The sequence below is a fragment of the Pleurodeles waltl genome, chromosome 9, assembly GCF_031143425.1.
Source record: "Pleurodeles waltl isolate 20211129_DDA chromosome 9, aPleWal1.hap1.20221129, whole genome shotgun sequence".
In the NCBI taxonomy this organism is placed as follows: Eukaryota; Metazoa; Chordata; class Amphibia; order Caudata; family Salamandridae; genus Pleurodeles; species Pleurodeles waltl.
This window is the reverse complement of record NC_090448.1, coordinates 1,060,545,300-1,060,559,394: the sequence shown is the minus strand read 5'-3', so window position 1 is coordinate 1,060,559,394 and position 14,095 is coordinate 1,060,545,300. Positions and strand designations below refer to the sequence as shown.

Sequence of the window (14,095 nt, the reverse complement as noted above, 5' to 3'; positions counted from 1 at the left end):
GCTAATAATGCTTTGTGTTATCTTCTTGAAACAGCTGCACACTTAGAGCCCCTGTCCTAACTAAATGAACATAAAAAGCTAAGACTTTCCTGTCTGCCACTTCACGTTCAGACACTTACATTCTCCAAGCATCTACACTGCCTGTATTGGGAAGGGGCCTTCTGAGTAATATTCAGCAAGAGTTGAAGTACTTCCACATGCAGACAGAATACCACTCCGCAGTAGGCAACATATACTCTGGTATAGTAAGCAACATGCTATCTAGTTTTTTATGCAGTCACGGTCTTCTTGTGACAAAGGCCTGCATGGTATCCATTGTTGTCCACACCACACTCAATTCATGCCCCGTGCCATAGGCTATCCCCGTTGCCACTTCTTTAATGACATGTGAATACATAAGTGTAAAATAAGCATTGGTCCTCCCTAAAGGTTAAGCGAGCATTCCACAGCAAAGAATGGCAAGAATAAAGACAGTCTTGCACTTAGGAAGGGAGCGCTTTTAAGCATACCAAACAAGTGAAATGAACTACCTGTGCATAAAGCTCAAATACAATTTTAAGTACAATAGGTACATTAAATTGCCAAAAAGTTAAACATATCCAAGTGTTTGGCTTAAGGACACCAGCCTCACCCAGAAATCCTACCAAACTACAGTACCGAAAGTTATAGTAAATAAATTGAAGGCAACACAAAAACAGACTGCCACCATTTATTTCCAAGCTGTTTACGGAGCAAAAGCATCTTCAACATTCCAGTCATATCTTGACTGCCATTTTTGTAGGATATAACAGCTAAGCGAACATGGTGTGAGCATAGTCCATTTTCTGCATATCCAAAGCGTTCTTCGTCGCTCTTCCCTTAGACTTCCACGCAGCCGCGTTTTTTGTTTTTTTTATTAATTAGCTTAATCCAACTAGGAAAGAAAGAAAAAAAAACATAAGGCAATCTGCTAATACAACAGACTATACATATGCAGAACTATTTTTTTTAAAATAATCGGACCATTTAAAATAAATTGCACAAAAAGATTTATAAGCACTTGTGATGTATCCGACAACTGAACTTTGAAATTCATTCAGGCAAAATTCCTTTGCATTTTTTTTTTTTTTTAAACATAAGTCACCTCTGAATTACCAGCACACCTTATTTGTTCACGGAATACACAGTGGTAAAGAGAACATCCTATACAATTCATCTTTTAGCCATGATCAGGCACCCCCTTAAGGTCTAGATCAGTGGGTTTGCCCTTCGCTTATGTACCTGAACATTGGCAGAGGTATTAATTAACTCATTCATATAAGAAGCACGAAATAACGACAAAGTTGAATATTGGGGTGATATGCAGGGGGTCAATGCCTAACACATGGAGTTCAGCAGTACTGCAGCACTCAACATTCACGCTCCCAGAGCCATAACATCAATTGTGGGTGACAATAGAACATACTGAGGGCAGGTCAACTGATCTTCTCCTAATTTATGCTACTAAACAGTATATTTCATTAGGAGGCTTAATGTCCAAACAGCTCAGACTTTGAAATCGACCCACAAATGCTTAAATGTGGGCCATACCATCCACACATACAGTCGTATCTTCTGCCATACATCCACATGTACAGGGGTGGCAGTACTGGTTGGGATACAGCCTTCGTGCCCTGTATTAATTATGGATAGTACACTGAAACCGCCAAGAACACTACAATTTTAATGCAACTTGGACAAAGTGCACGAGGTCCTGATAAACGAATCATCTTCTAAAATCTATAAGGAGAACCTACATCATACGTAGAAATTGTTCCAGCAAAAAGAAATCTGCTACAAAAGACAGGTCCCATATCTTGGAATCACAGGACATATCTGTTCTGAAGACCAGTTTCTAATTCATTTGGTTACGTGGGTTGAAACAGAATTTACAATGTGGACAGTTTTAATTTGATTGTGAATATAGACACTCAAAACGAATGTCAAGAATGTCATACTATCCCTATCTGGGGGTGGGGCGTGTGTGTAGTATACAGTGCACTATTAATTCACTATATCACTTTTCACTGTACCGTCACCACACAGGAGCACCTAAACATAGTAATATATAAACCTTGCTTTTAAGTAGGGTTCTTTGACTAACTATTACAGTGGAAGTCAGGGGCTACGCTTCCCCCAGAAGGACCATTTGTATTACTAATTGTTTTACCGAGGTCATTGGATTACGGGGTTGCCCTTTTTTCTTAAATCATCTGGATCGTTTAAGGACAGTGCACTTAAACTGCCAAGAACCCTACAATTTTAATGCAACTTGGACAAACCTCACAGAACAGAAGAATGTCTTGGTCCTCCACGGTATATACTTGAAGGGCACAGTGAAAGCCAATACAGTGGTGACGTGGGAATTGCACAATGTTCTGCTAAATGAATCATCCTCTAAAACCCATGCAAAGAACCTACATCATGCATAGCAATGGTTCCAGGAAGACAAGAAAAATCTGCTACAAGAGACTGGTCCCATATCATGGAATCACAGGACAAGTATCAGGGATACCTGACATACTGTAGTTACAAAATAACTCAAAGCTGGTACTAGACAGACTAACGTATACAGCTAAGCTGGCCAGCTACTCAACAAAATGGAGATGCACACTATTTGACTGGGAATGATTCCAAGTTGTATGGCTCTGACTGGGATAAACTGGATAGTACCTAAAACTACATACTAATACCCTCCTGCATACTGGCCTTGCTCCTCATGTCGTCTTTGCTAAGTATGCATACCGACATATACCAGAAAGGACAGAAGTGCACAAAATGCCCACTTATTAACAAATCATGAAGTCAGACTAGGTGGTCATATTCCCCAACTTAAAAGTTTCCTTCCTAACAGCAAGGAAAACTGCCTGAACTCACTGTTGAAAGCGTCAATTTAATTTGTGTTCTTGCTTTTACATTCCAATTTTGGGGGCGGGGCGGGGCTTGTTCCTATCTGTGGATATCAGAGGTACTTTCAGAGTGTAAAGAAAGCACTGAACTATGATAAGGTCATATTGAATAACCATGATAGCCTGACTATTACGAGTGCATGACAGCTCGAGCAGAACCATGGCTGTTAATAGGACAGCGAATTTGTGTAATTGTAACTTTGAATCACTATCTAGGACTTCCCTTCTATAAAACCACAATAATGTAAATGCTAACAAATATGACGCATAGCCCAATTTCACTGGGGGCCACGATTTTAACTTGCCATGCATCCTGCGATGTAGCAAAAGTTCAGTTAGCCACACTGTTTAACCAAATAAGGGCTGTAGGAAAGTACCATCTTGCCTTGCATGTTACCCCCATTTTTCACTGTATGTATGTTTTAGCCCTTGTGTCACTGGGATCCTGCTAGGCAGGACCCCAGTGCTCATAGTATGTGCCCTGTATGTGTTCCCTGGGTGGTGCCTAACTATCACTGAGGCTCTGCTAACCAGAACCTTAGTGTTTATGTTCTCTGCTTTCTAAATTTGTCATTGTAGGCTAGTGACTAAAATTTACCAATTCTCATTGGCACACTGGTACACCCATATAAATCCCTTGTATATGGTACCCAGGGTATTGGGGTTCAAGGAGATCCATATGGGCTGCAGCATTTCTTTTGCCATCCATAGGGACCTCAGGCAATTCTCACAAAGGCCTGCCACTGCAGCCGGAGTGAAATAACGTCCACGTTATTTCACAGCCATTTTTCACTGCACATAAGTAACTTATAAGTCACCTATATGTCTAGCCCTCACTTGGTGAAGGTTGGGTGGCAAGTTAGTGTGTGGGCACCCTGGCACTAGCCAAGGTGGCCCCACATCGTTCAGGGCAATTTCCCCAGACTTTGTGAATGCAGGCACACCATTACACGCATGCACGATACATAGGTCACTACCTATGTATAGTGTCACAATGGTAACTCCAAACATGGCCATGTAACATGTCTAAGATCATGGAATTGTCACCCCAATACCGTTCTGGTATTGGGGTGGCAATTCCATGATCCTCCTGGTCTCTAGCACAGAACCCGGGTACTGCCAAACTGCCTTTCCGGGTTTCCACTGCAGCCGCTCAAACAGGATTCTGCCCTCCTGGGGTCTGGGCAGCCCCGGCCCAGGAAGGCAGAACAAAGGATTTCCTCCGAGAGGGTGTTAAACCCTCTCAAAATAGGTGCGATGGGCTGGGGAAGAGTAGCTGATCCGGCTTCTGTGCACTTCTCCAAGGATTCCTTCGTGCACAGCCTAGCCTGGGTCCCCAGCACTCCTTCCTGTAGTACTCAACCCTCTGAGTTGGACTCAGACATCGTGGGACCCTCCTTTGTGACTGAGCCAGCTCCGGTTCACAAATCTTTCAAGTGCCTGCTCCGGTACTTCTGAGGGGGATCTCCGAGTTGCTGAGCGCCCACTCTGTCTCCTCCAAGGGGAGACATCCTGGTCCTTCCTGGTCCCCAGCACACAAAAACCTCTACTGTGACGTCCCTTGCAGCTAGCAAGGCTCGTTTGCGGTATTTCTGCGTGGAAACACTTCTGCCACCTCCAGCACACCGTGGGACATCTTCCATCCAAAGGAGAAGTTCCTATCCCTTTTCGCTGTTGCAGAACCCTTGGCTTCTTCCACCCAGAGACAGCCTTCTTGCACCTTCATCTGGGGTTTCCTGGGCGCCTGTCCCACCCCCGGACACTATTCCGACTCTTGGACTTGGTCCCCTTGCCTTGCAGGTCCAGGAATCAGTCTTCAGTGCTTTGATGGTGTTTGTGGTTCTTGCAAAATCTCTGTATCGCGACTATGGTGTCCTTTTGGGGTAGTAGGGGAACCTTACTCCTACTTTTCAGGGTCTTGGGGTGGGGTATCTTGGACACCCTGACTTTTCTTACAGTCCCAGCGACCCTCTACAAGCTCCCATAGGTCTGGGGTCCATTTCTGATTCGCATTCCACTTCTGGAATATATGGTTTGTGTTGCCCATAGTCGTGTGTTCACTTATTGCATCCTATTGTAACTCTACACTGTTTGCATTACTTTCCTTACTATTACTTACCTGTTTTGGGTTTGTGTACATATAACGTGGGTATATTACTTACCTTCTAACTGAGGTTACTCACTGAGATACTTTTGGCATAGCCATAAAAATAAAGCACCCTTATTTTTAGTAACTGAGTATTGCGTTTTCGTATGATATAAGTGGTATAGTAGGAGCTTTTCACGTCTCCTAGATCAGCCTAAGCTGCTTTGTCATAGCTACCTTACAGAACGGCAACGACCAAAGCCATGAAAATGTTACTCTGTCCCAGTACTTCTCCCACACTAAGGAAAAAATATGCTGCTGGTGAAGGACTCGAGAGGCGCAACACTACATTAAGACAGACTATCTGCAGCATTCAGCAAAGCGTCCACGGGGAGGGCCATAAGGCAATTAAAAAGAACCAAATCAGGTTATCAACTGTGATCCAATTAATGGAACCTAAGGCTGGGTTTGGCTATAACACATGCAAGTTGATTAGTGTGCTAAATGATAGTTGAGATTAATAGATAGCAGCGCCTGAAAGAAAATACTTTGTATTTCAGCATAAGCTAGTTCCACTTTATAACGTAAAAATAATTGAGGGGGAAAAAAAATAACTTGAAAAGGGACGGCGCAAAAAGAACCGGTCAGCCCTGCAAGGTCTGACGTCAGTGGCAAAGGGATATGCTCATCCAATAAGAACACGTAAAGACAAATATGATATTAATTTAAGAGGCCTGTCCGGCTTAATGCTTTTTACAAACAAAGCTCACAAGCACTCCCTTTTAATTAAATTGCAATTAATAACTACTTTTCAACGGCTCAAAATTCCGCAGCAAGATATTCGGCACTCGTACATGTGTACGTTTCCGTATTTGCCTGTGCCCAGCTACACTCGCCCCATGCTCCCCAGCGACTCCCTTAACCCACGACAGAAGCATCAACAGATTTACAAGTCAGCAGACTGAATAAGGGTTAGAAATACACATCTGGCATTTGCTTTGATCAGTACGTCACAATTTCAATTCTGCATTCATCCTTAGGCGACGTACAAGTACCATTAACCTTGGCACTACGAGTAAAACGCTTTGCAAAGTTCAGAAACAGTGTTGCATTTATCGCATATGGCCTAAGCTGTTATAAACAGAACTAAATGGTCATAGAAACCAGCTCCCATGCGCCTTCCCTTATGACTGGAAAGGAGTGAGCAATTAACTCGTACAGACATGTAGCATAACAATACCTATAACAAAGATCACAACGCAAAGAATTACACATATGGAACTTACATCTCTGAAAGCGACGGTCAAACATTTTACAAGGAAATGTCAAAAAAAGGCTACCAATGGGGGATAAACACAAATAGACAAAGTTAACTGTGCGCGGTTATTAGCTTACCTTCACAAAGCCGATATCTTTGGCATATTGCCTGAAACACTGGCGGCACATATTCAAACCATACTTGCGAATCAGTCCGTGCCTGTTCGAGCACACGCGGCTACAAAAGAAGAGCAGACATTACTATAAGTTACCGTGGTATTACGCGCATCTGAAGTTTGATTCCAATGCACGCTGCCGTCAAGTCATTAACGGAAATGACAAGCAGAAAGCATTCAAAAATCAACAAACTCTTCAACATAAATCCTAGATGTTTTAATTACTACATTGTGTAAGAAACGAAGAGCAAACTACATTTCTCCTCGCCCCTCTTTCATCATACACAGACGTACTTTACATCGCAACCATGGATACATAGTCGCCTTTTTGACACTCCGTATAGTTTAGCATACAGTGGTCGTCAAAAACTGCAAGCAGCCAATACGTGTGCTTTAAATAAGAGCAAATGACTGTGGAAAGAAAGCGCTTTTACAGCGAGTAAAATATGCGATGATGAATCGAGGCAATGACTGGGACGAGGATGGAGTAGCAGTAAAACAAATAGTTTAGGTTTCAAGTGTCAATTATTTTACTGTGTTGCCCGAATGAGCGGCACTAGAAAAAGTCCGCTTCAACCTCACTGGACGTGCAGTACGCCGCCATTTACGTGCCACACGCGGGTTAGTACTACTGCTCCCACTTAAACGATTCTCCTACCCTATTGAGCCCTGAAAAAACCGAGACAACCGGAGGCCACGTGCATCAAAGAAACCCCCTTTCCTAACAGTCCACCACTGACTAACCAGGATCGGGAACCCTGTCCGAACTTCCTTGGGTGGCTCCAGTAAAGCTGCTGGTGACCCATCTTGTTCTTTCACAGATCGCGAAAAGGAAGAGGCGGAGTCTAGCATCACATAATCAACCCATCGGCGTCAGTCCCATCGTACAGTGCGAGAAGCAACTTCCGGTGCAGGAAGAGTACATCCGCCATCTTGCTTGTGGTCGGCGTACTTCTAACATACTAATCTAGAGGTATCGCAAATATGATCGAAACAGCATCGAAAAACTACAGGTGTTCAATTAAAGCACCGTAATGCATGTAATTTATTTTGTATTTTAATGAATATTTAAATCTGTTTGCAGATAATCAGTCGTGGCCCAGAAAAGAACTATATTTTGAATACGTGTAAAACCTAACTACACAATGTGTTATGGTTTTTCTAAAATTCCTATCTTGTTGCAGCCTGTAGGTATCTGTATGCTTTTGGCCGTTGACCTATTTATTACCTGTTTTCCTGAACTTGAAATCTTGCAATTCCATAATGGTCGCATTTGAATATTAATACAGTTAGAGTTCTTTCTTCTGCGGTAGCGTTTTTTTAGACAGGGGAAGTTCTCTCTATAGTGCCCGAAGAGACTGTCAGTATGCTGTACCGTTTACTCTGACCATTGTATCTATTAAGGCTGGGTTTTCCAGCCTTGCTGTACTCCTTAGATGTATGTAATCAAATCATCGTCAGGTGAGAGAGCGGGCGGTGTGCGATACTGGCGATCACAGCCCTACTTAAACATGGCCACTAAAGGCACATGGTCATGTGCGCTGTATGAATCCATTGGTATGCGAGTTATTAAGTAGGAGGCGGGGGTCCTTGGAACAATATCCAATGAGAGCTTGGGAAGTCATAGTGATGTCATTGGTTTACAGAGTCTTCTGTTGTAATTCAGCCCTGTACCTTCGCTGGGCGCGGTGGCGTGCGCCTGTAATCCCAGCTACATGGGAGGCTGAGGTTGTTGGATCGCTTGAGTCCAGGAGTTCTGGGCTGCTGTGTGCTATGTCGATCGGGTGTCCACACTAAGTTCGGTATCAATATGGTGATTCTGTGGGAGCACAGATAAACCAGGTTGTCTAAAGAGGGGTGAATCGGCCCAGGTCGGAAACGGAGCAGGTCAAAACCCCCGTGCTGATCAGTAGTGGGATCGCGCCTGTGAATAGACACTGTAAACCAGCCTGGGCAATACAGTGAGACGCAGTCTTTTTTTTCTGTGTTTACTTACTGTATCTAAATCCATTTTTATTATTGTTTCCATAAATGAAAACGCCTTCCCTAACGAGTAGTCTTTTAAAACTACTTTCCGGGATTCGTTTATGACTCTAGACTTACACAGTACCTTTTTATTAAGGAACTTTAAGTGATCTTACCCCAGACCTATTCACCCCCCCAATGAATGTCACAATTACACGTCCCTGTAACTGTATTCATGTCATACACGGAGAGAGAAAACCGATCTGTAGGTCGTGCACAATATTCATTGCTAAAGCTGTCAGGAAATTTTACCAATGTTCAGTGTTACATACATTATGTTTCTAAAGTCGTCAAATCAACATAGACATAAAAAAAGAGTATATAGTGGCAAAGACATAGTCTTAACAAAACTCACAGTGGGTTTGAAGCTCACCTGTTGCTTACCATTGGTGGGCTTTATTGCCACTCTCAATTGCTTGCTTCTTATTCAATGGCTTACCCTTCTTCAGTTTGTTATTTTTAGGGGCGAGTGCAAAGCGCTTCGTCCCCTGTAGTAATCTCTCTTTGGGCTTCCAACCACGCCCATGTCACGTCAGTCACTTTCATTGGTTCGTGGGCTTGCCTTTTAAAATCCGCTTGCTTTCATTTGTGAAAGGCATGCATGCGTCATGTCTTTTCTGGAGTTTAGGCCACCCTCACAGCACTGGTAAGCTACTAAAAGCACACGAGGCTCAATGTTTTCAGCTTGTGTGCTGTTATGTTATGAAAATCTTTCTCCAGTGACTGTGATGCACTCTAATGATACGATTGCCACTCTCATTGCAAAATTAAAGCTCACAAACCCCCTTCTTCAGTGATGTCTCCACACTGTGATTTGTCACATTTTCTGCTAAAGCATCATCTAAAATTACTGATGATTGTCCTGCTAAGTTTGCAAGCATTGGGATTGTTTTTTACTTTTAGCAGTAGCTCTATGTTTGTTTTGCTAGGGGAAATAGGTGTTTCAAAAAGTTAGGAACATCTGCCTTTTCTGAATCCTTCCATTCTCTTTGCAGCAAGATCGGGAACAACATTATCTTACTTCCCCCTGATCTATGTAGAGCCTCTGACAGTGGTATCAAATGTTTTAACTGATTTTCAAGAAGCATAGGATGATCCAGAGAAAAAGTAGTAGGAGGAGGACAACAACCAGGGTTCTTCACCCTACACTTCTTTCTATCATCATTATCCCTCTTAGAGCAGGGTTACATTTTAGAAGAGTGCTTTCTGTGATCGATGATGAAGCACAATAGAAATATCATTGAGGAACCTCAAGTTTATATACTTATCAAAAACACGAAATCCCTAAAATTGTTTTTTTTAGATTGCTGTTGACATAGTTACTACAAGTATACACAAGAAATATAAATTCATTCTTTGTTTTCAACAATAAAAAAAAAGTAAAGTGTAGGAAGCTGGCCTGGTGTGTGGTGGGTACTTAGGTACTTACCCCTTATACCAGGTCCAGGTATCCCCCCTTAGTGAAGTGTAGGCAGTGGGTATAAGCCAGGCTCTCTAGAGGTAACTGTGGATGAGTAGCCACGGCTTATCTATGAGACATGCAAATCTCATGCAATACCACTGTACTCACACAGCACTTACACACATGAAAGAAAACACTAAATTGTACAATAATAAAGGTACTTTATTTTTGGAACACAATGCCACAAAATACTAGTAGAACAACCCTCCAATAGGAGGTAAGTAGTACACTAAATATATACACTAGCAATCAGAAATAGGCATAGAAAAGGTTAGAAAACAGTGTTTAGGGGGAGCACAAACCATATATTAAAAAAATCGATTGTGAACACATGACACCCACCTAGGCCAGTGGAATGTGTACAGGGGAGCCAGGAGTACTTAAAAACCACAGATGTAAGTAACACAGTGCCCCCCAGCGACCAGGAAAGCAGGAGACCTGTGGAGAGAGGGGGAACCAAGTCCAAGAGTCACAGTGGAGTCCAGGAGGAATAGGAGCTACTACCCACCCAGCTGTATTGCAGGAGTTGGTTGATGGTGATGAAGAACAGGTCAGCACTGCAGCCTTGGAGCCGGAGAAGAGATCCTGATGGATGCAGATGATGTCCCAGGCTGGAGTGAAGATTGCAGAAGGGTGTCGATACAGGATTCCACCAACAAGCCTTGGCAAAGGCAAACTCACAATTAGTGGAAAAGCAGTGCTGCCATTGACCAGCAAGGCCCAGGATGACTCAGCCCAGGAGGGGGAGTCACAAGGGACCCTCAGCGTCACAGAGAGTCCACAGGCGCAGAGTCAGCCCCTGCAGGAGTCCTACAGGACCAGGACACAGGAGTCACAGAAGAAGCCCATGAGGCTCTACAAAAGAGAATCCCACGCTGCCGGAGAACCACGCAGGAGGCTATGCTTTGCAGGAATGAGTGCTGGGGGCTGGAGCTACATGTCGCCTGAAGATCCCTTGAAGGAGGTGCAAACAAGCCTTGGATTCTGCAAGAGACCCAGTGCACTGGGGTACTGCCCTGAGTGGGAAGGCAAGGGCTTACCTTCACCAAAGTTGGACAGCTGGCAGAGAGGACCAAGAGGATACTCCGGACCACCACCCATGATGCAGGATCCATGCAGTTCAAGATAGGATCAGATCCATGCAGCCGTGGTAGGTGTCTGTAAGTGCAGGAGAGTGACTCCTTCACTCCAAGTGAGATTCTGTCTTCTTCTTGCGCAGGCCAAAGAGTTGCTGTCTTCTGAGGATGCACGGCCAGGGAATTGTTGCAAAGCTGGCAGGAGATGTGGAAACAAAGTTGCAGAAGAGTCTTCTTTGTTGGTTGCAGCGTTGTCGGTTCCTGGAGTGTCCAGTCACAGTTTGAGTGGCCAGAAGTCAAAGTGGAGGTTGCAGAGGAATCTTGCTGGAGTCTTGCAAGCCGAATCCGAGGATCCACCCTAGAGAGAGACCCTAAATAGCTCTGAAAGTGGGATTGGCCACCTAACCAGGTAAGCACCTATCAGGAGGGGGCTCTGACGTCACATGCCTGGCATGGACCCTCAGATGTTGCCAGAGTTCCCTGCCAACCTTGGCAACAAGATTTCAGAACCCAGGGAGCCTCTGGAGGAGGTCTGAGCACCACCCCTGGGATGGTGATAGACAGGGGAGTGGTCACTGCCCTTCCCATTGTCCAGTTTTGCACCAGAGCAGGGACTAGGGTCCTTGTACCGGTGTGGACTGGTTTATGCACAAAGGGCACCAAATGTGCCCTTCAAAGCAAACCAGTGGCTTGGGGAGGATACTCCTCCCAAGCCAGTCACACCTATTTCCAAAGGGATAGGGTGTTACCTCCCACTCCCAAAGGAAATCCTTTGTTCTGCCTTCCTGGGCTTGATCAGGAGTGGCAGCAGCTGGGCTGCCTGGAAAACCCTGTAAGACTCGTGGTAGCAGTGCTGGGGATCCTCTAAGGAGCCCCAGAGTGAATGTAATCATACTTTTAATACTTGCAACAGTATTGGGGTATGATTCTGACAATGTTGGGGAGCATTTTGGAGCAATTTGCCATTTTCTCCATTTGTCTCTTCTCAGAAACATTGGCAGTCTTTTTAACCAAAGATTATGAACAACGTTTACCCTGCAATGATGTAATTCCATTTAAACATATTCTTCTACTGGACCCCCTTTAAGCATAAATTGTGCAGCCCAGTTATTGAGAAGAGTTCCAAATTGCACACAATCCTCACTCTTAGGTTTGAAGTTGCCAAAAAAGGTTAAGTAGGGACATGTCTGGCTTAAACGCAATTTTGGGAAGTTTAAAGGTTTGACCAGGATCATACAGAGAATTATTTTGCTGCATCAAATGACAGAAGCCATGACCCTGGTTATCATAAATGTGCACTCATTGAATGATTACCCACTGGTTGAATTCAGGAAGATATCAAATTATAAGAAATACTTCGGTGGATGAGTATATGACCTTTTTTGAAACATATTTGTATTAGCATTCCTTACTTCAGTTGTGTGAAAAGATAACAACAGAACAGTCAAAGTCAACAATATTTCTATAGTTATTGAGAAAAACCTTCAATGAGACATAAGAGACTATGGGCCTGATTACAACCTTGGCGGATGGGATACTCCATCACAAATGTGACGGATATCCCATCTGCCGTTTTACAAGTTCCACATGATATAATGGAACTTGTAATATGGCAGACAGGATATCCGTCACGTTTGTGACAGAGTATCCCATCCACTAAGGTCGTAATCAGGCCCTTTGTAAGGTATTAGGCTTAGTGCATTCAGTAACACGGGACGCCCGAGTCCAAGGCTTATGTAGAATAAAAGGAAAAAGAAACAGAATAAAACAAAAGAGAGTTTGGTAAGTCCCTTAGAGTAAGAGCCCCTTAAAAAAAGCAGGCCCAGAAGATGGCAATCCAACCACTGTGAAATATCTGAAAAGAACTGCCAGTTTTGAAATGTGTTCCCTTTAACATATGTAGCAAGAGTATGTGCAAACCTTTTTTGGGCACAGAATTGTATTGAACAAGTTACTTACATTATGATGTGCTGTAGCATGTTCTGTAAAAGAAGACAGCACCACAATGTCATAGAAGAATGTGAAGACGAAAGAGTGGGAGAAAAAGGAAAATCCATGGCTAAGTGTCTGACTCTTGTGGCCCTATCCCCACAATAAAGTGGTCCCAAATAAAGTCAGAGGTGTTGCTGACCTAACAGTCTTTACCTTCATGAGATCCCAAAAGCATCCAGGTCTTTAAGAGACTTTGTATGTGGGAGAGGTGTGTAATCTCCATTGTCACAAAACACACATCTTGGCAACTGCCAATGCAGGGCCCAATTCACTAAGGTAAAGTTCGATGTTTGGTCTAAGTTTAGGCCAAAAGTCCAACATCTAACTTTGAACACTAGTCCTTTGAATTTGCACCATCTTTTAAGATAAAGGTGTAAACGGGCCTTGAATCACAAGGGCACAAGGTTGGATGTGAAAGATGGTGAAATTTCCTGTTTCACAAAGCAGTGAATTTGTGGGATTACAGGTTAAAGTATTCCTGCCATACAAGTGTGCAGTGCCTAAAAGACCACCTGTCAGGTATTTCTTGATAATTACCCAGTCTGGGATTTCTACAGTAGTGACAAAGTGAAATTTTGGATGTGAAATATGGCGAGTTGTATAATATAATTGTGTATGAGAGAGTTTCAGACCCCTTGACGTCCAAAATACACCAGTTTGCTCACATGAGCACCTCCCGGTCCTAAACTGTTCCTATCACCTGCAGAGTCCCCCAGGGTTTCATGCTTTAGCCTGTAATCTTCAACCTTTAAATGAAGCCACTTGATGCTCTATTCACAACTATGAGCATTGAGATTCACAAAGAAACAGATGATAGCTAATTCTTCTTAGAAGTCTCCTCTGTTTCAGAAATGCAACACCTCAAGCACTGCTTGCCTATCATCAAGACCTGAATGTCCAGAGCCTTCCTCCAGCTCAAATCAATCAAGTTAAAATTCCTGCGGAGAATAACAAATAAGGAACGGTACATAGCTGGCTCAATGACATGACCCTTGAATGTTTTTAACAAAACTGTTATTGAATGCCAAGTCACTTGAATTCACGATGGACACCAGCATCACCCTAAAGGTACAAATTGCCAAAAAAACAAAGAC

At 43.5% G+C, this 14,095-nt stretch overlaps 1 protein-coding gene and 1 long non-coding RNA gene across 3 annotated transcripts in view; one reads left to right on the top strand and one right to left on the bottom strand.

Annotated features, from left to right (window-relative positions):
• Positions 1-695: 695 nt before the first annotated feature.
• On the bottom strand, positions 696-7,347 carry RPS29 (ribosomal protein S29). Its single transcript, XM_069208706.1, has 3 exons — positions 7,191-7,347; positions 6,409-6,508; positions 696-913 (listed from the first exon to the last, which is right to left on the bottom strand). The coding sequence occupies exons 1-3, from the start codon at positions 7,250-7,252 to the stop codon at positions 905-907; spliced, it is 171 nt and encodes a 56-aa protein (XP_069064807.1). The 5' UTR covers positions 7,253-7,347; the 3' UTR covers positions 696-904.
• The window catches only part of LOC138260323 (uncharacterized), a 91,725-nt gene continuing 84,942 nt past the window's right edge, over positions 7,313-14,095 (top strand). Inside the window, exon 1 of one of the 2 annotated variants that reach the window (XR_011198838.1) lies at positions 7,313-7,419. This is a non-coding gene — a long non-coding RNA (uncharacterized lncRNA). Of the gene's footprint in view, positions 7,460-14,095 lie in introns of both variants that reach the window. The other variant, XR_011198839.1, reaches the window with a different exon arrangement.

Bases quoted from the DNA above. Each gene is read 5' to 3' on its own strand.
- RPS29 (XM_069208706.1), bottom strand. From the start codon at position 7,252: ATGGGTCACCAGCAGCTTTACTGGAGCCACCCAAGGAAGTTCGGACAG. The intron at 6,509-7,190 runs GTTAGTCAGTGG...CTTCTTTTGTAG, and splicing joins GGACAGGGTTCCCGATCCTG to CCGCGTGTGCTCGAACAGGC.